General features: G+C 40.2%; 3 protein-coding genes across 4 annotated transcripts in view; all 3 read right to left on the bottom strand.

Moving 5' to 3' along the window:
• The window catches only part of prune2 (prune homolog 2 with BCH domain), a 61,939-nt gene that overhangs the window by 13,667 nt on the left and 23,907 nt on the right, over positions 1 to 24,365 (bottom strand). The gene's annotated exons all lie outside the window — the stretch shown is intronic.
• On the bottom strand, positions 60 to 7,594 carry LOC140277424 (guanine nucleotide-binding protein subunit alpha-14-like). The gene is made up of 7 exons (XM_072372433.1): positions 7,307 to 7,594; positions 5,012 to 5,196; positions 3,113 to 3,267; positions 2,815 to 2,943; positions 2,398 to 2,527; positions 2,127 to 2,280; positions 60 to 345 (listed from the first exon to the last, which is right to left on the bottom strand). Exons 1-7 carry the CDS (start codon positions 7,425 to 7,427, stop codon positions 155 to 157), a joined length of 1,065 nt encoding a protein of 354 aa, XP_072228534.1. The 5' UTR covers positions 7,428 to 7,594; the 3' UTR covers positions 60 to 154.
• Positions 9,429 to 24,310, bottom strand: LOC140277423 (guanine nucleotide-binding protein G(q) subunit alpha-like). The gene is made up of 8 exons (XM_072372432.1): positions 24,017 to 24,310; positions 23,618 to 23,772; positions 17,107 to 17,291; positions 13,741 to 13,895; positions 13,413 to 13,541; positions 11,674 to 11,803; positions 11,079 to 11,232; positions 9,429 to 10,927 (listed from the first exon to the last, which is right to left on the bottom strand). Exons 2-8 carry the CDS (start codon positions 23,751 to 23,753, stop codon positions 10,737 to 10,739), a joined length of 1,080 nt encoding a protein of 359 aa, XP_072228533.1. The 5' UTR covers positions 23,754 to 23,772; positions 24,017 to 24,310; the 3' UTR covers positions 9,429 to 10,736.

Below are 24,365 nucleotides of genomic sequence, written 5' to 3'. Positions count from 1 at the left end.
TTACCTGACTCAGCTGTCTGATTGTCCCTCTGACATTTTTGAACAAGAGGAAACAGACAGCACTTAACCGACAAAATGTCTGTGAAAGGGTTACAACATGCAACTGTAACCAGCTTTTGTATGTGTATGGGTGACACCGTCGTTCTGTCCTGACTTATTCGAGGTTGAACTTTTCAAGGTTATCTCTGAGGAGTGTGTCTTTGACTGCTTTGAAGACGACGCGGATGTTTTCCGTGTCCGTGGCACAGGTGTAGTGCGAGTAGAGGGGTTTGGGGTGCTCGCTGTGCCGATCCACGTACATTTTCAGGATGAACCGTTTAGCCGACTCAGCGTCACCTCGAGGTCCTGCAGGAGGGAAAAATGATCAAACTAGGTGAGAGTCAAGCAACGCTTGTTAACGGGATCATTCTGAACACAGGAGGCTTCTGGTTGGACTCAGAGTCAGGAAACAACTCGGCTCTCTTTTAATACATATTTTGATGTCACTTTAGGCCGATTTCTCATTGCCAGTGTCGGTTCCTCCTCCATAACTCCGCATCACATTTTTATCACAAGGAAACGCAGCAATTGAAAGGAAGAGGATAGTTAAGTTGGCAAAATTAAAAGCTTCAGTTTTTAGTTTAAAGAAATTATGCTCTTAGAGATCAGAAAAAGGAAATTCGCATATGTCATTATTTATGAGTTCTGAAGTTATGTTTAGTTTAGATATTTTGATTTAGTTAGGTTAGTCTTGGTTTACTTGTGTTAATTGCTTTTGTAAGTTTCTCATTCTGTTTTTAGTATTTGCTTGTGATGTACAATAGTCAGCTTTATCTGTCTTCTTTTGGAAGTAGTTAACTTTACATCCTGCTTTATTTTATCAAGCTTTTATCCCCAATGGGCAATTGGCTTAGTTTTGTTTCCTGTTTGTGTTTTAGCTCACATTTTAGTTACTGAGCAGTCTCACTTGCTGCTCATTTGCAATTTCCTCCGTTTGTAAAGTGTACATACTACCCAGTTTTCTTTGTTCTCAGCCAAATAATAGTCTCACCTCCTGTGTATTATCTGTCCATTTCACTTCAAATCTGCTTAGTTGTGTTCGAAGAGTTGTTGGATATATTTATTCCTGCCCTGCAACACATTTACTTTTGCTCTGCCAGTAGGTTTTTCAAGTGTTTTTTTCTTTTGTTCTTCAATTTATGTTTTAAGAGCGGTAAATTGGGAAAAAAACAGAAAAAAAGCCAAGTTTCCTTTGCAGTTTTAGATTGCATTTAGAATGTGAATGAAAAGATGGCGATGGAAACCGTTTTTAAAGAACTCCCACAAATGCGCAATAAAAAAATGTCTGTGCTTGTTTGAGGGTATTTATGCCTTTTCTGAAGATCAACTTTGCGAATAAACTCACATGATCTAACAGTATCTTTTCAGATAATATATAAAATTCAAACTATTTCCAGAGATGGAAGTAATTCCTGAAAAAGAGCTCTCTCCATTTTCCTCTCGAGAAAGTCCACCGCAGCTGTTTTTGCCTCCTTGAGGTTTGTTTCCAGTCAGGACAACTACTTCTTCCAACTGAATTGCAACCACTGTCAACCTAACCTATACGGCTATCCTCTGGTGATACTGCACACCCTCGCTTATGCGCTTTAAATCAGTCAATGGAAATATGTGAGACTGACGTTTCATTTTTACTGATTTTCAAAAGATCACTTCAGATTTGTATCATTAGCAAAGGGAGATGCCTGGTATTACAGCACATATGGTAGTTGTCTCCAGCATTGTGCAGTAGGAAGATGCGACATTTACAGAGTTAGTCTTTTTGTGGAGGTTTGCAAAACCTCCTGTTTACCGGCATTAAATATGTCATATCCTGATATTTGATAGCAAATGTTAAAGACTTGAGATTTCAACACACAACATTAAATCAAATGCTAAATATTTTCTTTCAGAAATGATTAGTTCAGTTTACAATGATGGAAAACAAAGAAAAGGTCCTTTTTACGATGGAAGGGCAGCAATGAGTGAATGTTTGCTGATTTTCCTTAAATGAATCTCAAACAAGTAAAGTAATATGAAAACAGCAGTCAATTTGTTATTGAGCTCTCAAAAGAAAGGGAAATATAGAGAGCTCTGAAAGCATGATTTACCAGTGTAGTCTGAGAAGTAAGTTGCCAGATGTGACTCTATGATTTTCTCCTCCAGCAGGTCTTTTTTGTTCAGAAAGAGGATGGTGGAGGACTCCTGAAACCACTGGTAGGAATGAATGGTCTTGAACAGGGCAAGGCTCTCAACCAGTCGATTCTGAGAAAGCACATGGGAGCATTCTCAGCAAAAGACTAAGCATCAATCCTTTTTACAGATGGAGAACAATTAAAAACGAAGGGTTACTCATAGTGACTGCATTATTTTTAAACATACATCGATCTCATTCTCGTAAAGGACCTGATCGTACTCGCTGAGGGCTGCCAGGAATATGATGGAAGTGACGTTCTCAAAACAGTGGATCCATTTCTTCCTCTCTGAACGCTGGCCACCCACATCCACCATCCTACAGACACACGATTATTATACTTAGCTATACTCGTTTTCTTTATTGTGGAGTTAGACAAGATGATTGATACCACTGTCATGTCTTTACAACCAAAGCTGAACTTAACATTAGCTATTACAGAATCAGGGAAAACACCTAACATAGCAATCAGCACATCTAATATCCACTAATTAACTTTACACATCTAATTTTACTACTTTTCTTTAATCCAATCATAGTCTGAAAATCTTTTCTTTTTTACTATTTGTGCCGGCCAGGCAATAAAGTTTAGTATCATACAGTACCTGAAGATGACTTTTGTCAGGTCAAATGGGTACTCTATGATGCCTGTGGTGGGAACCCTGACCCTCAAGATGTCTTGCAGGGTGGGGATGTACTCTGGGGCAGAGATCCTGTCCATGTCGCTTAGGTAGCTGAAAAATTAAGCAATCCATCCTGACACAAACTGAACCAAATAAAAGGGGAATATCATACAGAAATTGCACAAGTTTTTATCCGCATAAATCACATTTTTAAAACCGAGTTCACGAATGCAGAATAAAGCACTGTGAACATCTAGTATGAAACATATAAAAGGCTTACTATTTGGCAGAGTCTGACAACTGGAACTCCCTCCTGCGGTCGTAGCACTTTTGAACGCCGTGGTCATTCCACACTCTGCTAATGGCATCCACCTGCCAGGACTCCAAAAAGGACACCTGGGCTGAATCCATTTGGCTTAGCCTCTCCGCATGGCTCTGACACAAAAGCATCCACAAGAGACTCAACCAAGTAGAAATGTGCCCTCTGAAGAGAGGATTAGTTAGTAGCCACATTTAACAGATGCTTATTTTTAGACAAGATGGATAGTGCGGCTGTGTATTGGTGACTCTATATTTTGTACACACAATCATTGTCCCAAGACGATCAATACTGTGTAGTTTGGCAGTTCACTCACTGTTTCTTTCTGCCTTCTGCTGCATTTCTCATTGCTGTATCACTGTTAGGCAAAATTTCACGAAACTTTGTAGAGAGCTGAGGTAGGTTTACATACTCTCATGCCCCAGGGGTTATGATCCTTAAATGTCCCCATAAAACCAAATTCCCAGTTGAAGTATTTCTGTATCATAGGTATTGCACTTTACATCACCTATACGCCAGTGTCTGGCGTTAACAATAACAGAGAAGTCCATTTGCATTCTTAGGGGTGTTTTAGAGTTTGCCATTTCCTGCTTCATTGTGAGGAATCGAAAAATGTTGATGACTCAGTCAGCACTCAGAGGTGGACAACAAATTTGAAACATGAAATGTACGGCGGTGCCTGATCAGTCCACTGGGGCTGACAAATCAAAGCAGCCTGGGCAGTATGAATGACCAGCCTCTCTTGCTTCTGTTTTTACAGAAAAGTAAATGTTTCATGGAAATTTGAACTTATCTATTTAGCCCTTTCATCTGGTCACAAGTGTGATGTCTTTGTCCAATCCTTTTGTAGGATTTCCCCATTAACATCTCTATATTTGTACTACTATAGTTCAAAGATGTAGGGTGCACCTCTCCTAAACACCCCTTGGTGTGAGATGGTAAGATTTACAGACTCAGTAGGCCAGAATAAAAATGTATAAATATGCTCTTTTAATGGACCACCGTGCTCATCAGGATTTGACATCAGACTTTGCCCTGATGGTCCCAGGGTTGGCAAGTTGATTGGCCAGAGAGAAAATCTTCGCCAGTCACAAGTCCCTTTACCTGTGATGCTAACTGGGTGAGGCTAACCCTCAGCTCCCTGCTAAGTACAGTCCTGTTGTGAGCACTTTCCCCTCTGCCATTACTGTGAAAATAACATCCAAATATGGGCTATGCTGGAAAACACCAGCGGCAGCAACTTAGCAAGTAAGCATTAAAAAGACTGCGGACAGGACAGCACTGCATTTTATCACCAATAAATGCACAGACCTCTTTCCCTTTTCCCTCCTGCAGGCATCCTTGGCTCCAGAGCAGCATACTTCGGATCCTCTATTGCTGCCCGTCCAACCTACTCATTGTTTATTGAACCTCAGTGCTGATCTCGTCTCTGTCCTCTCACCCCTACCAGTAGAGGCATAAAGCTGCTCACCTTGAGCCCTTCCTCTATCAGAGGATTTTTTTCCCTGTTAAAATTGAGTTTTTCCTCCCAACTGTGGCAAAGTGTTGCTCAAGGGGGAAATATGTGGTTTCTCTCTATAGTTCCCCAATGAGCACCCTCTTATGACTCTAACTGCAGGTTTATTTAGAGGAAATTGGCGAATTAAGACATTATGTTTTAAAAATTGCCATGAGGATGCTCGCACGTTGTTGATAACATTTGTTCACATCTGTGCTGAGCAGCCTCACATAGCTGCTAAAAAGGCTGCAGCCTCCTGCGTAGAGTTTTATTCCCTTCATCAAAACACTAAGCTTCGTCAAATACAACATGAGACAGAAAGACATCAGAGTAGGCTTTTAGGAGAGTGTATAATTTCTTACAATGTTCTGGTCATCAACGTAGTCAATCTGTAGACTCTTCATAGCTTCAATCAGCACCTGGATGGCTGTGACGATGTTCTGAAACACCAGCCGAATGAAACTTTTCTTGTCAGCGTCACTGTATCCTTTGCCATGGATGATCCTCATCTGTTTGATAAAAGTGCTCTTCCCACTTTCACCAGTCCCTAGGCAAATTATATGAATAAGACCAAAATATGAAAACTGGATTAAGATCAAAGCACTGCCAGAAACAGGAAGTCTGTGACAAAAAAAAAACAAAAAAACATCCACATCAATTAGCTGCAGCTAAAGTGGATTTTGGCAACAAAAATGGGGACAAAAGATAAGAATGTTATGATAGTTTCTTTCACAAGCCACCGATATGTGCATGTGGGTGTGTATGTAAGCTTTTTTTTCTTTTTCAGGTGTTCACAAATTGGATCATTTGCTTAACCTCATGAGGAATGGAATAACTCGCACACAGAGCAGCACAAAGGGCATACAAGACTGACATTGTGCTTATTCGTGTGCTTTTATCTTCTACGTACTTGCACAACAAAAAGCACGAAAACAGATGCAATTCTAAAAAGTAAAAACACTAAATCGAAAACTAAAAAAAAAAATCATTTGAACAATACCAATAAAAGATGTGTATCCTCACACTGAAAGCTGGTGTTGTATTCATGCAGGTCAATGTGTCTATCAACATGTGTCCTTGAAGCATTTTACTGTTTCCTGTTCCTTGGTTACAAATGACTTTTGATAAAAGTGTCAGCTAAGCACCTGCAATGCCTAAAAATGTTAACCATTACTCTGACCTTTACAGGAGTGTGTAGTTCTCCAAACAACTCAAGCTGAAGTTTAAGGTAGAGCTGACCTTTAAACAGATTCCTTCAGGTGGAATGTATCGTTTCCTACACAACCACCAGTCAAACTGTCATAGGTGGTCTGTTTTGATAAGTCTAGAAAGAAAAACTTGCCTTGTCTCAATTCATTAGGTGTTAACTCATAATCAGTTGTCAAAATGTTGCTCTCTTTATATGGGCTGCACGTGACTTTGAACTCTCTGGACATCTGTTCTGCATGTGGATGTTGACAGCTCAAAAGTAACAAAATAAGAAGAAAATGTATTATGTTAATCCATAATATCCAGTCTTCAAATATGAGGCTTTCCCACTCTGTTGTAGGTTCGTTTCAATGAGGAAAAACTATTATCAAGCTGACTCATCAGAGCTTCAACTATGTGAAGAATGCAATGGGTAACCTGTTGGTGTGTAAAAAGGAAAGATGAGCCAGAACAGATACCAAAGCTATCTTATCTATTGATCCACATACTTTAGTTAGTTGTTAAACTTGTCAACTTAACCAATCCATCAGAGCTGAGTGACACATGGATTCAGAGCAGCAAAAATATTCATTAAAACTTCAATGGTTTAACATTGAACATATAATCTGATCTATGAAAATTAAACTCCAAAAATAACTATATTTCAGGGGAAATGATCAAAACTTGTGAGACTCAAGAGACTTTGTGTGATGGTTAAATGCATCCATGTATTCAACAGCTTGCAGGCCACATAATCACAGGTAAAGATTTTGTTGGGAATCTAAATTAGAGAATATTTACATCAAAACAGGTTTGATTACTATTGAAACACAGCAACAATGAGTTTAGTCTGTAACACAACAGTCGTCTAAGTAGTGATCATTAATGACAGATCCGGGATAATTTTTCTTAATCCATGACTGACTAGATCAAATATTAAAGAATAATCAGGCTGGCTGTAAATAAACTGTTGAGCAATTTATACTCGTGGAAACAAAAATTAAACTCTGGCTCGTCAAAACAAGTTCAGGAGTGTTTTATAGCTATTCATCAAGCAGAAATTTCAGTTATCGACATGTCAACAGTCGAAAACATTAGCATAGGCTTTGCGCAAACGTTAGCATTTCGCATTGACGATAGATGTACCACGCAGGCATCCGTAGCCGAAGTCACAATTTAAAAGCAGAATTTTATGTAATATCAGATTATTTTTTAACACGTTTTAGTCACAGACTGTGTGTCGCCTCTTACTTGAAATGCATTTTCTGTTGAGTTGTAACATTTTATAAATAGTTTTCTGCGGTATACTGTAAACAAGGGCAATTCACACATTTGATTTAATTTTAAAAATTTGTTTGTGTCTGCACGTGTCTGATTTCCAGATTGTACTGTCTGTGCCTACAAACTATTAATGATCTTCTATTATTCCCAGAGGGTGAACATGTGTAGGTCAACTAGTAAACTCTCACCTAAAAGCAGCAACTTGAGTTCCCGGTGGAAATCTTTTTTATCACGGCGGAGTTGTCTCTCTATTTCTCTGTGTATCCTCATTCTCTCCTCTTCCTCCGCAGACATGCAGCACTCGCCCATTCTTGCTCAAGTTTACCAGCTTCTGTAAACTACGCCACGGCAGACGGGGAGAAGTGAAATGAACAGATTGGGATTTTTGTCAGGCCTGCCAGGAGAACTTGCGTCCCGGAACAGGTGGATTGTTGGTGAATTTCTGCAGTCATTCTTCCTTGTGCGGGATCCAGTTCAGGTGCATTTCACATTCCTGCTGTGCAGGAGGCGGGCTCTGACTAAGAGGCAATGTCATGTATCTGCTTTCAGGTCCATACTCTCTTGGGCAGCTGAAATTGAAACCTCTTTCTTTTTCCTTTGGAAGCCAGCCAGGTGCAATTTAATGTAGCGCACAAAATGTCTGTTTCTACCTGCAGTATTAACTTCAGAGTAGCACAAAATCAACAGGTATCAACAAAACAACTGTCACATTTAAAGGGGGTAGAGGGTTTACTACTGATCCATAAAGATGAGAAGCCGCAGAAGACTTTTGAACAACCCAGTATCAGTCAGCAGAAGCCAAGGTATGACTGCTAGTGATACATTCACAGACTTTCTTGAGGAATTTCAAGTCAGACTCGGTCTGCGATTACCCTGCTGACTCCATCATTACACACCTGTTTCCATAGACTGTGTACTTATGACAGGTTAACTCTATTTATGACTCTGGTAGCAAGTTTATCACATGAATCAGAGATGGCGGGATGTCTCGGAGTGTCTGCCTTCAGAGATTTGCAACAGATCCTTTGGGCCCTGTTGGTTGCAGGGTAGGTTCTTTGTGGATTGGGTTTTCTTTCCCCAGATGTCATCAGATCCTACCAGACTGGGATCGAGGGAGTTACCAATTTAATGGGGAATCAGGGGACAGAGAGCTCAGACTCATGCCTTTGAGCTGTTTCCTTGGGATGTTAACATTAAGTTGTATTGCAATATGAACGAGGAGACAGAGCTCAGATTATGATGAGAAAGCAGTTAATCAGAGCAATAAAATGTTCATCTCTGATCTTTTCATATATTTTATGTACAAATTTGAAGTCAGCGTAGCTGAAGCAGACTTTCTTGTTTGCAAGAAACTGCTTAAGGGCAGAACGTTGCCTTTACAGCTGACAATGCCCTGCAGAAACAGTCATAATAACAATGATGAGACCAATAACATGTTCATCTCAGAATTTCTTTCACAGCAGCCGTGCTCTAAGTAAAAACACCCCCAAACTACATAAAAGTAACATGGACAGATAAACTGAAGTGGACTTCCTGGTTTCTAGGGTTCTTTTATGCTCACTGGGACAGTGTCAAGACTCCGGCACACTTCAAACGGTCTTAATTTGCGTAATCAACCTTGAATCTCAGACCTCAGTGGAAACACGACGGACCCAGGGCTGATATGATCTTTAGGTTCCTAGAACAACACCAAAAGAGCCCTGAGCTGTTTCAGTTCTGGTTGCCGTTTGTTGAAATGCACCTCTCAGCTCTCTGGTATGCACCTGGTCAATGCTGCATTGCATCTCTCACGTCTAAGATACTGTAAGTTTCCATAGTTTATTACAGATGGAACAGTGAATTAGAGGTTGACAATTAAAACACAATTCAAAGCTATTTTTCTGGAACGTTTTGTCACATTTTATTCAGCAAGCAACAGTTAGCTGCGACGCTGATGTTTTATTAAATCTAAAAGGTGATTTTTTTTTGGCTGGGAAGAAGTATAACAGTATCATTCAGGGCACCCTTTAATCCATCCTTGCAAGTAGCATGTGTAACTATCACATTACCTTTAGTCTCCTCCAAAAATAATGGTTCTTTGCCACACTTTATATTCTTGTGTACCAGACTAAAAATATGGACCTACTGCTGCGGGCTCCATCCTGATGGATAGATCACAGAGGAGATTTTCAGGACAAACACGGCTCCCCATGAAATAAGGAAACGGTCAGGAAGACAAACACTTAAATGGCAACGCACCAGAGCAGTTGAACAGATTAACAGAAAAAAAAAAAGGAAAAAAAGAAATGTAGAAAGAGAACCTGAGCAGCAAATGAGCAAACGGTTTATTTATCCAATCACATTCATAAACATTAAAACAGCATTAATAAGGGACTGCGGCGACACTAAAAGTACCCATAAATTAAATAGTACAAATTAGAGTGTAATTAATTTTAACAAGTAAAGTGTTGTGTAAACAATAACTCTGTGGCTGTGCTCTCATTAGCTTGTTCTTTGTGCCTGTGATACGTTTGATCAGCATCATTTAGCATCAAGAATGCACTAGTTTAATCCCTCAGAGAATATTCAACAGTGTTTCCTGTTTAACAGTTCACTTTTCAGCAGTTAACCTTTCAACACTGACCTTAGGAAAAGAAAAGGAAAAGTAACCACAGCAGGAGATTACTGTACCAGAAAATATATACAATATGCATTCGGGTTAAATAATGGTGCAAGCTCTGAGGTCTTTTTAAGCAATGACTATTTTGCAAGATAATGACTTAAAAATCCAATCGAACGGTTCCTGAACTGAGGGGACATACAATCCAACAGTACAGCTTTGAGACAAGATCTTAAAAAGAGAAAACAAAATGTGACTATCCCTTTAAAAAAAAAAAAAAATGTGCCAAAATATATTAATACCACAGTCATGTAAAGTTCCTAGCAATCCCACCACAGAGAAATGCAACGGCGTACAGTCAATGAAACGAGGCTGTAGAAATGATCGGACTCTCTCTAAGCAAAGCACAAGTAGCAACGCTACAAATCAGTGTGCAAGTAATACCATCAATTATGTAAATGTGTCATTAGTGTTAAGTGTGACTTGTTCCCTTTAAGTCAAAAACAAAGTAAGCATTTCAAACTGTTTTTAACTTCAAAGAATGAACTGACCAAGTTGCGTTAGTGATGTGAGGTGCTGCAGTGCAGTTATCTACATTCACTTCCACAGTTTCCCTGAAGGAGAGATCTAGTACATCACAATTCCTCAGAGGCGTTTGAGGCCACTAAAATACTTTCTTCTTTCTTAATCAGTCTGCGTGCATTTACACTGGTACTGCTCAGAAAGTCCACAAAGCGCTTCATAAATTTCAGAATGAGCGCTATATTAAACTCCTCAGCAAGGCAGTGCTTTAATTGGCGGGTCACACTTCATAATAGCCAGAGACATCCATTTTCAAAGAGTCTAACAAGAACATTTGAAATGCATCAGTAGTACAGTCATTTGATGACAAGCTCTGAATCCTCTCAATTTCCTGTTTTGGATTATAGTGTTGAGCAGCAGCAAACCAAGCCACTGCAGAGCCCGCCTGACTGCCAGCTGTACAGAGCCGATTAAATTACAACAGCAACACCAGCGCTTTACACCAGGTTGTGGTCCTCCAGGTTGCTCTGCAAGATGTGGTGTTTCACCGCACAAAAGACAAATCGAATGTTGTCTGTGTCTGTGGCACACGTGAAGTGGGAGTAGATGATTTTGTCCTCGTTGGGATTGAGACTGACAAACATGTCCAAGATGAATTCTTTTCCTGCCTGGACATCCCGCTGGGGACCTGGGAAATGGAAACAAAGGGGCGAGAACATGGAAGTTACTGTAGCATTTTCAGTTGTTACATCTAATTTAAAATGGCATAATATGAATTTACAAGCACTAACATCAGATTTGATCAAAAATTTAAGACATGCCAGGTAAGTTTCCCTTACCCTCATATTCGGGAAAGTAGTCAACCAAATGAGAGTACATGATTTTTTCCTCCAGGAGATCTATCTTGTTGAGGAACAACATGATTGAGGAATCTTTGAACCATTTGTAGGTTATGATGGTCTTGAACAGGGCCATGCTTTCTTCCATTCGATTCTTTGAAAAAAAAACGTTCCCATGAGCAAAAATATTAAATAAGACATCAAGAGCAGTACTTCAGCAGTGATTGCCTGTGCGAGCAAATTCAATTCACTATAATCTCATCAAGGGAACAAGCCTTGCTGAGAGGTGCCCTTTGCTGAACAGAGCAACTAAAGAGCTCCCCCTGCAGGTGAACTATCGGCACTGCCAGAGAGACTGGTGGAGATGAGGCTTACAAGTGTGACAAGAGAGAAAGAGAGAGAGAGATGTCATGGTGCTGGACTGTAGAAATCTGGGTCATCATTTCCACCTAACACGTGTGGCTTTAAACAAAGGAAACAATGTCTCTTTGTGTCCCTCAACTGAGCCTCTTTCTCATTCCATGCACCAAATAAGATATTGCACCGTATATGGGAAAAGATTAGTTTATTTCAAAGGCTGCAGTCTGGTTCTCACCTCATGGGAATCCTCGGCAAGGACCTGGTCGTACTCGCTAAGCGCCACTAAGAACATGATGGACGTCACTTTCTCAAAGCAGTGGATCCACTTCCTCCTCTCAGAACGCTGGCCACCCACGTCTACCATCCTGTAGCCACAAGTTTGAGCCGTCATTGAAAGAAAAACCATCAATATAACACCATCCGTAGACTATAACTGCATGTTAGTGCAATAGTAGATACATAGATAAAAATTGAGAAATAAATGGAGGAAATAAAAAAAATATGTTAATCGAAAGGGATCATACTATACATTCTTATATAATACTCTGAGGTTTGCAGGTGTCACACTGTATTAGCACAACTGTAACAATGAACACAAAATAGATCAATATAATCAAAACTACATATTTGATACTGTCAGAATTTGCTGTCTTGATTACACCCACTCAAAATGCCACATTCCCCTGTAAAGCTGTGATAAATCAACAACATAAATCATTTCATTACTCAATGTGACAAGAGATTTTAGAGAACTGATTACAAGTAATATGGAAATTATGACTAATCAGGCACAGAATAGTCCTCATTGTTTAGGAAGCTTCATAAATGAGTGAAGTGACCCAAAAATATCAGAGTGACGGCCATTATAAAAGCCAGTCGAATTCCCGAAACGCTAAGGAACGGAGCTTCAATGATTTCTTTCTCATCTCCTGTAGCATTGGAAAACCTTCCGTGTTCAAGTGAATTTGGGCCGTCACGTTATCAGAATTCTTGTGGCCATCATATTCAAAGCCACTTCCAACCAGTTTCGTACATTCTGACTAACTAGGGTGCGTGTAAATATGGTGGCAATAAGATGCGTGAGCAATCATTAGTAGTGTATTGTATGGCTTTTTTTTTTTTTAGATTCTCAGCCTCAGTAATGAAGCAATATCTTCACCAAATCACTAACGTTTATAAAACCTGTATGAAAGAATGTGGCAGGAATGTACGGGGTGTCTAATCTGGTTTCTGCGGTCCGTGTTTTGAACCTTCGTAGATTCACCACAGCAGACCCACACCGCAGCAGAGTGTTAATACAGTCTGACTCTCTGTGCTGGAGAGCCAGACAGTACACCATCGTTTTGAAATTATAGCCGTATTTTGTCAATTAAGATATAAATTCAGACAACACTGTTTATACAGATATAATCTGACGCTATCTATTTCCCCTGTAAACTCATGGCAGTGTGTGTATTTCTCCTCACCGGTGGAGCAGCCCCACCTTCCCCTCTGTATTTGGTAACAGCATGAGCTCCAGACTGCTTACAACATCCCCTCAGTAGAAAACTGTATTGTGTTAGTCAGACCAAAAATGGACTTTTAAAATGCACGGAAACACTGTCTTAGGCAAAATCATACAAAACTAAATTTCTTGAAAGTGGACTAACACACCCAGATGACGAGGTGGAGAATCAAATTCCCAATAATCATTAAAAATCCTCCCATTAAGACTACGTGACAACATGCAGTTGCATAAAGCGTTTCCAGATTGTCGCTCTGCTCTAATAAAATCCTGATTTCATAACTGCAGCGTCATCTGAGAAAAGCCGCCATTCAGGTGCCCTTAAGACCACATCTGTGCAGTGAACTGGACTAGATTTACATGTATGATAATCTCCCACAGGGGAGGTTAAGATCCCATAGCTTTCCGGAGTCAAGTGCTCTGCATCTGTGCAGCTGCAATGCAGCCATTAAATCAACAAAAACACTCACCTGAACACCACACTTTCCAGGTGAAAGGGGTACTCTATAATGCCGGTCGTGGGCACCCTGACCCTCAGGATGTCTTGCTGGGTTGGCAGATAAGCAGTTTCAGCAATTCGGTCCAAGTCATTCAGATAGCTAATGGCCCAGGAAGACAATGTAATTATTTCTCAAGATCTAGATTTAATGTCTGTGCTTTTAAGCCTTTTGTTAACAACCTTAAATGGAAAAGCTATTGAACTCCAGTGTTCTAAGTGCATTAAAGAGACGGCTGGCAAATGCAACACTGTAAACTATTTGACAATGTCTGAGAAGTTATTAGTCTGTTTACACTCACTATTTGGCTGAGTCAGAGAGCTGGTATTCCCTCTTCCGACTGTAACATTCCTGAATCCCCGGGTCGCTCCACAGGCTCGTCAAGGCGTCCACAAACGGGTTCGGTAACGTTGTGACCCTTTCCACATCAACGCTACTGACCAGACTGGCGTGGGCCTGAACAACAGAAAGAGACGGTGAAATTAATGTCACCAGAGCTTATTTCCAACCACATTCCCCCGAGACAGAGGTACACACATTTTTACACACATTTTTTTTGACGTTTGATGTTTTTTTTTTTTCCGACTAACCCAGATGCAGCATTTACTTTGGTCTGTTTCTCACTTTCAAACTTCGATGACTTGGAACTTGAGAGATCAAAAGGGAAAGCTAATCTGTGATTCTGGGTTTGCAATCTGACTGTCCACATCTACTTGAAGTTCTTCATCTGCTTACCTGCAGTGCAATCGCTCAGCCAAACATCCTGAAAGTTTGGAGCAAAGTCATGATCATTTATGGGTAAACTATTGCGGTCTGTTCACTCTCAGTTGCTGTTGCCTGGAAGTTTTCCAGCAGCCTTAAGCTACAACGTGGCACTGCAGACTTTTTGTGGATGGGCAGTTGCCTTTGATGCTCATATGTTCTCCTCCACCTTTGCACCGATGTGGAGACGAATTTGAACCCGTCATTATGCCAGTGTACACAAGGTGCTTCACTGTGGGAGATTCCAGTGTTATGAAATGTGTCTTTACACACCGTAAACGGGCTGAACCAGCTGATTACACCACTGTTAACTCCCATGAAGCCATTACTATAACAGGGCTGTTTGTTGAGTCATACATTTGCCCAAAAATGTAGAAGTAGTGAGAAGCTATTTCCTGTTTACTGCATGATTGTTTAGTAAAAGAGTCTGTATATAAACACAGCTCCCACTTCATTATTTTCGTGTCCCCACTCCTCTCTTTGGAGAAATTATGGGACACATTTAAATGGATCCATACAAACATTTTCCCTTTCAGACCTCTTTTCTCTTTATTCCTTGACGTCGTAAAATGATTTAAAAGATGCTATACCTTCAGCTCCACATAAATATTTAATCTATATAGTTGACTCTTCCCAGTCCAGTTGTCACTGTGAAAAAGTTCTTTGACAAAACACGTGAGCAGTGTTTATAATAATAGTGGTAGCATTTGCCCTTCCAAGTGTTTAGTCATTTGCAAAGCATTTTCATATGCCTTAAGATCCAGACAGACAAACACAAGCAGACTTTAAATATTCCATGCAGATTTTATAATGAAAACCCTGTAATGGCTTCCTAATATACACAATATGCTAAAAGAAGCTAAAGCTAGGAGTCGAAAGCAAAACAAACAAAAAAAAAACAAACATCCACACTGGGAACATAAACTATGAACAAGTAGCCGTAGCCACTGTGTCAGTCCTTTGTTTTGAAGCCTCGAGTTTGGCATTTTAATGTGTAACGCAGCTAAAATATCAGACTGGACAAAAACATAGATGTTACGCCTCAAAAATCTATGCACAGTACAGCGCAAAGACCTGACCAAGCCCTTATTTCTTAATGTATAGCAGAGAAACAAGTGCAGTGATACACCGAAATGTGCAAATATAAATGGAAATGCAGTAAATAAGGCAATAACTGAATTTGTATCATTTTAACAAGCTTGAAATTCAGTATTTGGAATGAGCACCTTTATTCTTCAACACACCCAGAACCCTCTTAGACAAGCTCTCTTGTCATGTCTTTAAGTAGTCTTCAGGAATAGTTTTTCAAACTTCTTAAAGGACATTTCAAAAGCTCTTCTTTGGATGTTGGCTGCTTTTTCTTTGGTTTTCTGTCAAGACGATCCCACATTGCTTCGAAAACATTGAGATCTGGGCTTTTGAGAGGTCAATCAATGACAGACAGAGCTCCATCTAGCACTTTTCCATCCAGATATGCTTTTATTGCATTGTTAGTGTGTCTGGGATCACTGTCATGTTGAAAATTGTAACAGATACCATTCAGATCCTTTCCAATACATATTGATAAACAATTTCAACCAAAAACTTAATCATCCCATAGGACCCATTGACAGTAGGTGAATGAGGAATAGGGTAAGAGCCTATTTCGGTTCTCATGCGATTGTGCATACCTCAGCCTTTTCTCCTTGTTTCACTTCCTTAAAAAATGGCTTCTAAAAAGACCACTTCTAATGAGGCTTGTAAATGGATTAACTGAAGGGCCAGGGATATTATTTTATGTCTCTCCAATCTGTGTTATCTTGGAATTTTTTCAGAGATGCAACAATCTGAAAAGGGAAAAATGGAATACAACAATCCCAATATTACAATTTAAAATGGGTTCAAAGGTAAGTGGTCTGTTATGTGTAGACACAGCACTGGTTCATCCTTTGATTTAGGTGCAAAATATAAAGAAATGAGAGGGGACTAAAGACCTGGATATGAGATAAATACACTTCCTGGCCAAATTGTGAAAGAGGAGCATAAGAAACATACACATGGATTGGCCACCACAATGTAATCCCACTGAGAATGTTTGAGATGTGCTGGTGGAGACTTTATGCAGTGGTCCTACTCTCCCATCATCATTATAAGATCTTTGTAAATAATTAATGCAACCTTGGATGGATACGAGTCTTGCAACATTGCACACGCTTATGAAAGTGATGCTGCAGAAAAAGCGTGCTGTAATCAAAGCTAAATGTGCTTGATATTTGGTAAAGCTGTATTGTTCGACTGTTACGAGAGAGCAGTGCAAATGCACAGTGCAGTATGTTTGACAAGACTATACGCCTCATATATTTACAAGCTCATTTCAAACAAAGCCATTGGCTTATTGATCTCTGTGACCGACAGGCCTTCGCCTTCCACACCGATATCCGTATGCTGAGTTGGAAACTGATCCTCACTTCTACAAGCTTTCACGAAGCACCGTCTCTGGGAAAGAAAATGCAACTCACATGCTGAGTCAGACACCCCTTGTCTGGGTCTTTTCCTAACTTACAGCTTTGACTGTTAAACTGTTACATACTCGTGCCAGCAAGTTTGAGTGATTAATGAACTCTTGCCTTTGGTGTGACAGTTGCAGATTCCTGTTCGATTAGTAGGGAATTCTCTGTCTTTAAAAGTCCGCAGTGTACCATCAAACAGACAACCCCCTCCTTAAGTAGACAAAACTCTCTTGGTAGCTGGATTGCAAAACTAAACACTGTTGTAAATTACCAGAAATGCTTCGCCCTGAGTACATACATGCTGCAGGCGGTGTAGGTGAATCTTGCATAGGACTCTGTAGAACAGTTTGTGGTGAAATCTCTTCCTCAATTTGACTGAGCCAAAGAAGGGAAACAGAGACAACTGTCTGGCCTACCTTGTTGTGCTCATACTTGTAGGGGATCTGCAATGTGTTCATAGCCTGGATCATGGCCTGCATGGCTGTAAAGATGTTCTGGTAGACCAGTTTGGAGAAGCCCCTCTTGTCCTCGTCAGAGTATCCACAGCCGTGGATGATTCTCATCTGTTTGATGAAAGTGCTCTTTCCGCTTTCACCAGTACCTGGTCACCAACAGATAGATATATACGATCACCGCACATGTACAGTACATAGGCTTAAAGAATGAGACCAGCATTAAATAAACACAGAATCTATGCAGATTTTGAAAACTTTGGAACTAGCTACCTCATTTGAGTCCCAAGTCTCATTGGTCCCTTATGAATATGTAGATCTTGGCAAAACCAAACCCTTCTTGAAAACTCAGCAATGATCTAAAGCAGCAGGGCACTACAGATTTCATCTAAAAAATGACTAAACCATAGGTTTGTTGGGAACTATTTTCAGTAGCAGTTTAATTTGGTGCACAATTGAGCATGTGAGATCAGCCACTGACTGTTTCTAAAAGATGGACGAACCCACCATGACATTAAAACATCACAGACTGGTTTGGGGACTACTATTCTTAAACCTTTAGTTCAGCATTAGTTTAACTGGAGCTGGAAGTGACCATATTTGGATAAGAGGATGGAGCCGGAGAGGGATTTTTGATTTAATTCTGAAATTATTGTCAAAAATAGAAAATGACATTTGTGAACGGGTGTCCAAAGAAGTGAAGTTTCAATGGATCCCTACTCTGAAGGCTGTAAGTTGTGCTGCGCTTTTAGGCACTTTTGTAGCATTTCATTTCCCTCTGTCAGTCAGATGTCAGAGGTATGAATGGCTGCGTTCCAGTTAACAAATCAGAAAACCACTGGTTTTGATCACTGGCCCAGTTTGCCGTACCTGTTGGTAATTGCACTTCATGCAGCGTTTAGAGCCGATAAGCACCATGGTGTAAACTTTACAAATACAGGCTGGAAAGTATTGCATGCGCCACTAATTTTAAGAAAACAAACTGACAGTAGCTACTACCACTGTTACTGAACAATGCACCCATATTGGATTATAATGTCAGGGCTGGTGTGGATCATCCACCATTGCAAGTGGGAAGTCAAACTTGGAGGGCCGTTGCATGTGAAACTTCTCACGGGGAACTTGGAATTTCTGACTTCCCAGTTCAAATGGAACAAGTATCAAATCAAGGTTTTCACCAAGTCGTGGGGCCGTATATGGGCCAAACTAAAAAGAGAGTCCAACTTCTACGCCCATTTTTGTTTTCACAGAGGTGAACATACATTTTATCAGCCAGTTGGCTTCAATTGAGATTTAGGCAAACGTTTACATTTGAATATAATTTGCAAATTCTTTTTTGTTCAATGCCTTTGTGTACTTGTATTTGAAAAAAAAAAGGGGAAACAATTACCAATCTCTTATATATACTGATTTATCAACATCCGAGCTGGATTTCTAAGATATAAAACAGCATCCCTACTGGGACTGCCACGTTTAGTCGACTAGTCACGTTAAAATCGTCGACAACTAATTTAATAGTCGATGCGTCGTTTTTAGTTTTTTTTTCCCTTTTTCAAAATTTGTTTTTCTCTCAAAGCTGCTGCGGCACCTTCCACTGCTGCGTCTGCGTTTCTATTCCTTGACACACATGCGCAGTAGTGGTAACCGGGGGTCAGCCGTGATGTCACAGGAAGTTAAACCAGACGGGCTCTGGTATCATGGCTACCCGGCAACGGAGCTCAAAAGTGTGGGAACATTTTAAGAAAACTAAAGACAAATGTGTGCAATGCAATATCTGCAAGGCAGAACTTGCCTTCCCCGGCAGCACAACGACGATGCACGAGCACCTGAAAAGGAAGCATGTTGTTGTGGCTGATTGAGAAGAGGGACCGTCATTTTGGTAAGCTAACTGGCTAGTTAGCTGCTAAAATTAGCGTAAACAGAGAGTTAACTTGCTACTTACTCATATTGATAGCTGTAAACGTTAACATTAGCAATGACGATTTGATTAATTAGCCTTAGCACACATATTTCATGTGTTTTTTGTAACATTTTAACAGTGATGTGTTTGAATAGGAACGCTAATGTTTTCTAACGTTACGTTTCAGTGCTAAAAAAGTACGTTCATCTTCAATGGACGGCTTTGTTACAAAGCTACATGCACACCTCAGCAAGCAAATGTCCTGACTGAGTCCATACCGAACATGTTGGTGTTATGAGTCAGTGAGACCAAAACTTTTTGTGAATAATTCCTTAATTTCAGGTGCCTACCTCATTTGATTTAAATGCAGCTATGTTTGATGCCAGAGACAAATGAAGGAAAGAAAAACCCCAAAACCTTAAGTATTTATTTTTGCGTGTTTGCTACACAGTTAAATAATTGTTTGTTGCAACAAGTTGCATATTTTATTAAAGGGTTAATGAACTATGATATTAATTGTCTTTTTTTCAGTTAATCTTAATTCAACTGACAAAAGAAGATTTTTATATTTCTGTAGTAAACTATTGTTAGAAATATGTTATTTTCATAGATAACAAAAATATTATAAAATAAAATAACTAAAAAAATACAATAAAAAAAGAGTTGATTAACTGCATACCAGAAGTCACATCTTCAGCTTATTCCAGATATTATTTGGGCATTACAGCTTACTCAACTGCTCCGAAATTCAAACAACTTTCTGTTACCATGGCTACACATCATTACAGATGTGAAAAAAAAAAAAGTGCCAGAATTACCAGCGGAAATAACTACGGCAGCAAATCATCCAAACCAGTGCAGAAAAGTGTTTTCGAATCTGTGTTTTCACAGAAAAAACAGCTCATCAGATCATCTCAGGAAGATCCAAATCTACTGCAGCAGGCTGCCACGATAGCAACACCATTCACTGTTTCATTCATCTACTTAAAGTCAAGCCACCAGTGACTGAACACGTACACTTCAGGGCAAATTATACCTCAGCAGGGGGCTCTTCTGACATCACTCCTAGATTTGCCCGTGAATGGAACATGCTATTCCAAATCAGCTTCAAGTTTTAGACCTTAATTTTATTTTGATTTGAAATATATTGCAAATGGTTGCAGTACTCTTTTTCTCCAGAATCACTACACCGATACCAACTGTCATTAATAGAGCTGTCTTCTAATTCATCATCCGATCCACACTGAGTGAAGTGTGCATTGCTACTGTGGAATTTGCTTAAATTTTGTGACCTTATGTGGCAGAAATCATAATTATGAGTGGCCACTACATGAAGGTTAAGCATCCAATAGCAGTAGCTGTAATTGCATTTTAGGTTTGACAAGAATCAACTATGGCAGCTCCTACTAATTTACTAGTTCTGACAGTGTTGGTAATAACGGCATTAGAGTATAACGGTGTTACTAACTGCATTATTTACTGGTTGAATGAAGCGCAAAGTGTCAGGTTTTGGCCACACATCACCTGCCTGGAGAGAGCATGGGTGGGGATGATGACGCCGTTGCAAATGCGATGATGATTGGCTGGGTGGGCGGATCGTGCCCTGCTCACGCTGTCTCACTGCACGCTCTGAGCGCCAAAAACAACAAGACAGCGACAATGGCGACGAGCCAGGGGAATTCAAAGGTAGCGTCCTCAAACTGGAAGTGTCTGGCAATGCTTCTCGCTCGTTTTGTTAAAAGCAAAAATGCTTATGTAACATGCACGCTATGCCAAGGAAAAATACTTTATCCACCTCTGCCTCAAGCAACTCTAATCTTATGAAGCACCTCACATCAACACATGCTAACATGACAGTTGTTGCTGCTGCTGCTGCTATCCCAACCCTAAGCCCAAATGCACTCAGAGGGAGATGGAGCCACTCTATTAAAACAAGCAACGCTCCATTTTTTGGGTCAGCAACAGGTTAATAACGTATAGAACATGCTGTTACTAACTCAATTACTTTTTTGTAACTGTAACTAATTACTTTTTTAAAGTAAGATAACAAACTGAGTTCTGAATGCTGTGTTTGGTTCTGTGAAACTAACCATTTAGTGGATAAAGAAAAACGCCTCAATGCTGTTTGAAAATGTGTTATTTCACATTTAAGGTGAAAAAAATAAATGGATAGGCAGAAGACACATGCGACACTGAGTGATAAAGCTGCCAAAGCTCAATGCTTACAGATGGTGCTCATGCTACATTTTTACAAGGACCCTAAGAATTGCTTGTTTATGACACAGACAATACCTGGTAGTGGAATCAATTCTTTGTTAGTTATGATGCTTTTTAGAAATAGGAAAAATACAGAACGTCACCAACTTTTATTTCTCAACACTGTCTGTGGTTTAAAGCAATGAAAGCGAAAGCTTTGACAGTAATCGCTCTGATGTAATCCTGACTTTATCTTTATTATCCAAGTCTGGGGTGTGCCTGGTTCTTCACGTTGCGTTTATTTTTGACATCAAGCGTAAGGAATAGCATTTTGATATCTCATGAGTGACTGCCTGTATTGCCTCAAAAAGAAGCTGACACACACACACACACACACACAAAGGTAGCATGACAGTATAAGTAAGACACCTTAGTGTGCAATCTAGGAATTTTTGCAGTTATGTATGACGTATAGTCAAATTAGGGCTTCTTCAAAAGTAAGCTGACCACTGAACCTAAAAGAAAAGAGATTCAGATTCTGAATGAGTTAGTCTTTCTCAAAAGCAGAATGACTAACATGACAAATGAACTGTGGCCTCCCAAAATTATGCTGCAATGAAACATTATGTACCTGCAATAGGTACTGAATTTAAATGCATATTCAATAGCAACTGTATAAATATATTTCTATACATGTCTTTACATTCAACACTAAGAACATTTAGCTGGTGACACCTGTGTACTGCAGGATTATTTGGATTTTGTTCCTCCATTTCTTTATTCTTGGTTTGATGAGCCGACCAGAACTCAATCATACAAAAAAGTAGCAATATTACAGGGTTAATTAGGAATGTAACCGACATATATTTTCATCTATCAAGCTTCCAATAATCTTTAAGATAAATATGTATTTTGTGTACGAGTTGCAACAAAAGAAGACGATAGGATGACAGCCTTTGTCTGTCACAATCTTGAGCTTTTGCAACTTGACCTAATGTGCAAGAAACTGATGACAATCTGCACATCTGTTGGGTAACTGACCTGCCACTCAAACATTGAACATTCTGCTCCTGCTAATAATGGGATTGGTTCAACAAGTGAATATCCTCTTGAATTACCGGCTGTAAGTATCGATTGAGCTCTTAGAGACAGGCTGAGTAATCAGTGGACTGCGGAGATGAACATCTGGTTTCCTGATATATATGTACCTCATCTCAATGCCAGGAAAAAGCCTGAAGCAAAGCCTGAAAAGATATAAAATCATAAACGTCCGGTTGTACTTTAAACCACGATTAATCAGTGAAATTAAAGCACAAAGATCGGCAGAGGATGCTGTGGTTGCATACAGAAAAGCTTTTACCGACACCTTTAGCCAACGACCTCACGCTATACAGCCATTTGCACAGGCCAAACACAGCCAGATAAACAGTGCAGTAACATGGGCCGTGATTGGGCGATGCAAATTGCAAATATATAAATATGTTTATCTCTGCCTTTGGAGAGGGGATTCCACATCACAAGACAGCCTGGGCTGTCACAGTTCTGCAGAAGCAGTTACCACTGCCGCAGGCTGCCAGGGCAGCTGTCAAAGCATGTCAGCCTCTGCCACAGCCGCTGCCAATAGCCATAGCCTGTTACAACAAGTTACTCATTCAGAACAGTCATTGCTTTCAAATAATGACGGAGTTGTAGTCGGTTGTTTTTAAAAAAAAAAAAAAAAAAAAAAAAAAAAAAAGGAAAACATTTTTAGACCCGTGACCCAAACTGCGTTTTCTTGAGATGCCAACTGCTGTACCAAGCTGAGCGAGCGCATGCAGAAAGGAGCACGAACCGTACACTGCGCAGTGCGCAGGGGAGAGTGAGCGAGCAGATTAATTAAACCGCAGGAAAAGTTTTACCATTGTGCAAACTATCTACACAGTTAGACACGGAAAGACACATTTATTTTTGTTCACTGAAATTAAATTAATTTGTTGCACGAGAATATTTTCTGCTCAAAATAAAACCAATATTACAGTAAAAAAAATATGTATATATATATATATATATATACATATTGGTCTGCACTCAGATGGCCTCACTCCTTGCTCAGGAATTTGGCATCATCATAACGCCATATGCTGTCAAGGTTGTCTGCGAAGATGTGGCAGCTCAGGCTGCCACCGGATGTGCCACTGGTAGCTGCCGCTGCCGATTCGAGCTCGGCCTTGCTGTTACTTTTGGTTTACAAGTAACTTTAAGTGGTTAATACTTTCACTTGATGAATGGACACAAACGGGCAAAAAAAACTGGCACTTTACGCGAACAGAAAAGCCGGATACTTCTTCCAGCTTAGTTCACAGCCTATCACAGATGCATTACAGACGTTTCGTCCCTCACCCAGCAGAAGGAGCTTATGTTCCTGTCGGGAATCCTTTTTGTCCCGGCGGAGCTGCCTCTCAATCTCATCGTTGATCCTGCGAGCCTCTTTGGCCTCCGGGCTGAGGCAGCAAGCCCCAACGGCGCTCAGAGTCATTACTCCTCGATACCTTCACCTTCCAAGGCAGACACACATAATACACAGTAAGACAAGAAAGCCCCGCGTCCTCCTATATCAACGCTATGATTGAACCGAACTGCTGCTCAAACCAAAAACCTTTCATTCTGAGCTGGAAATGAGATTTTGGTCAATATAAGGAAGTACAGTACTCCTAAAGCTGTTTGCATGACATTGCTTCCCAGCCGTGAAGAGGAAATCAACTTTGTGCAACAACTTTTGTGTAGCGAGTCTTTACTAACCCTGATGGCAGAGCTCCGGGCGTGGTGGGCTGGATATGGCGGAGTTTTTTGTTTTTTGCTTCTTTTTTTTTTTTTTTGCTTCAAAACGTTTTTAAAAAAAAATAAAAAACACAAAAACGATCATACGAAGTCTCCTGGACAAAGAAAGGGCTTCTCCTGCTTCACTTTCTGTCTCCTCTGAGCGTGAAACTGACGTTATCCCTCTCCCCGAGTCTAGTTTCCGACCTCCTCTGTCCTGGATGAAAAGCAACTGTGCACCATGTGACTGAGGGCTGTGCTGTGATGGGAAACCGTGTGGGCATTCCTTATTACATTATGGGGACATATTTCCGGTATTAACAAGCAAAAC

This window comes from Leuresthes tenuis, unplaced genomic scaffold (assembly GCF_036924035.1).
Source record: "Leuresthes tenuis unplaced genomic scaffold, fLeuTen1.0.hap1 SCAF_19, whole genome shotgun sequence".
In the NCBI taxonomy this organism is placed as follows: Eukaryota; Metazoa; Chordata; class Actinopteri; order Atheriniformes; family Atherinopsidae; genus Leuresthes; species Leuresthes tenuis.
The sequence above is the reverse complement of the archived record's forward strand: the minus strand, read 5'-3'. Positions and strand labels throughout refer to the sequence as shown.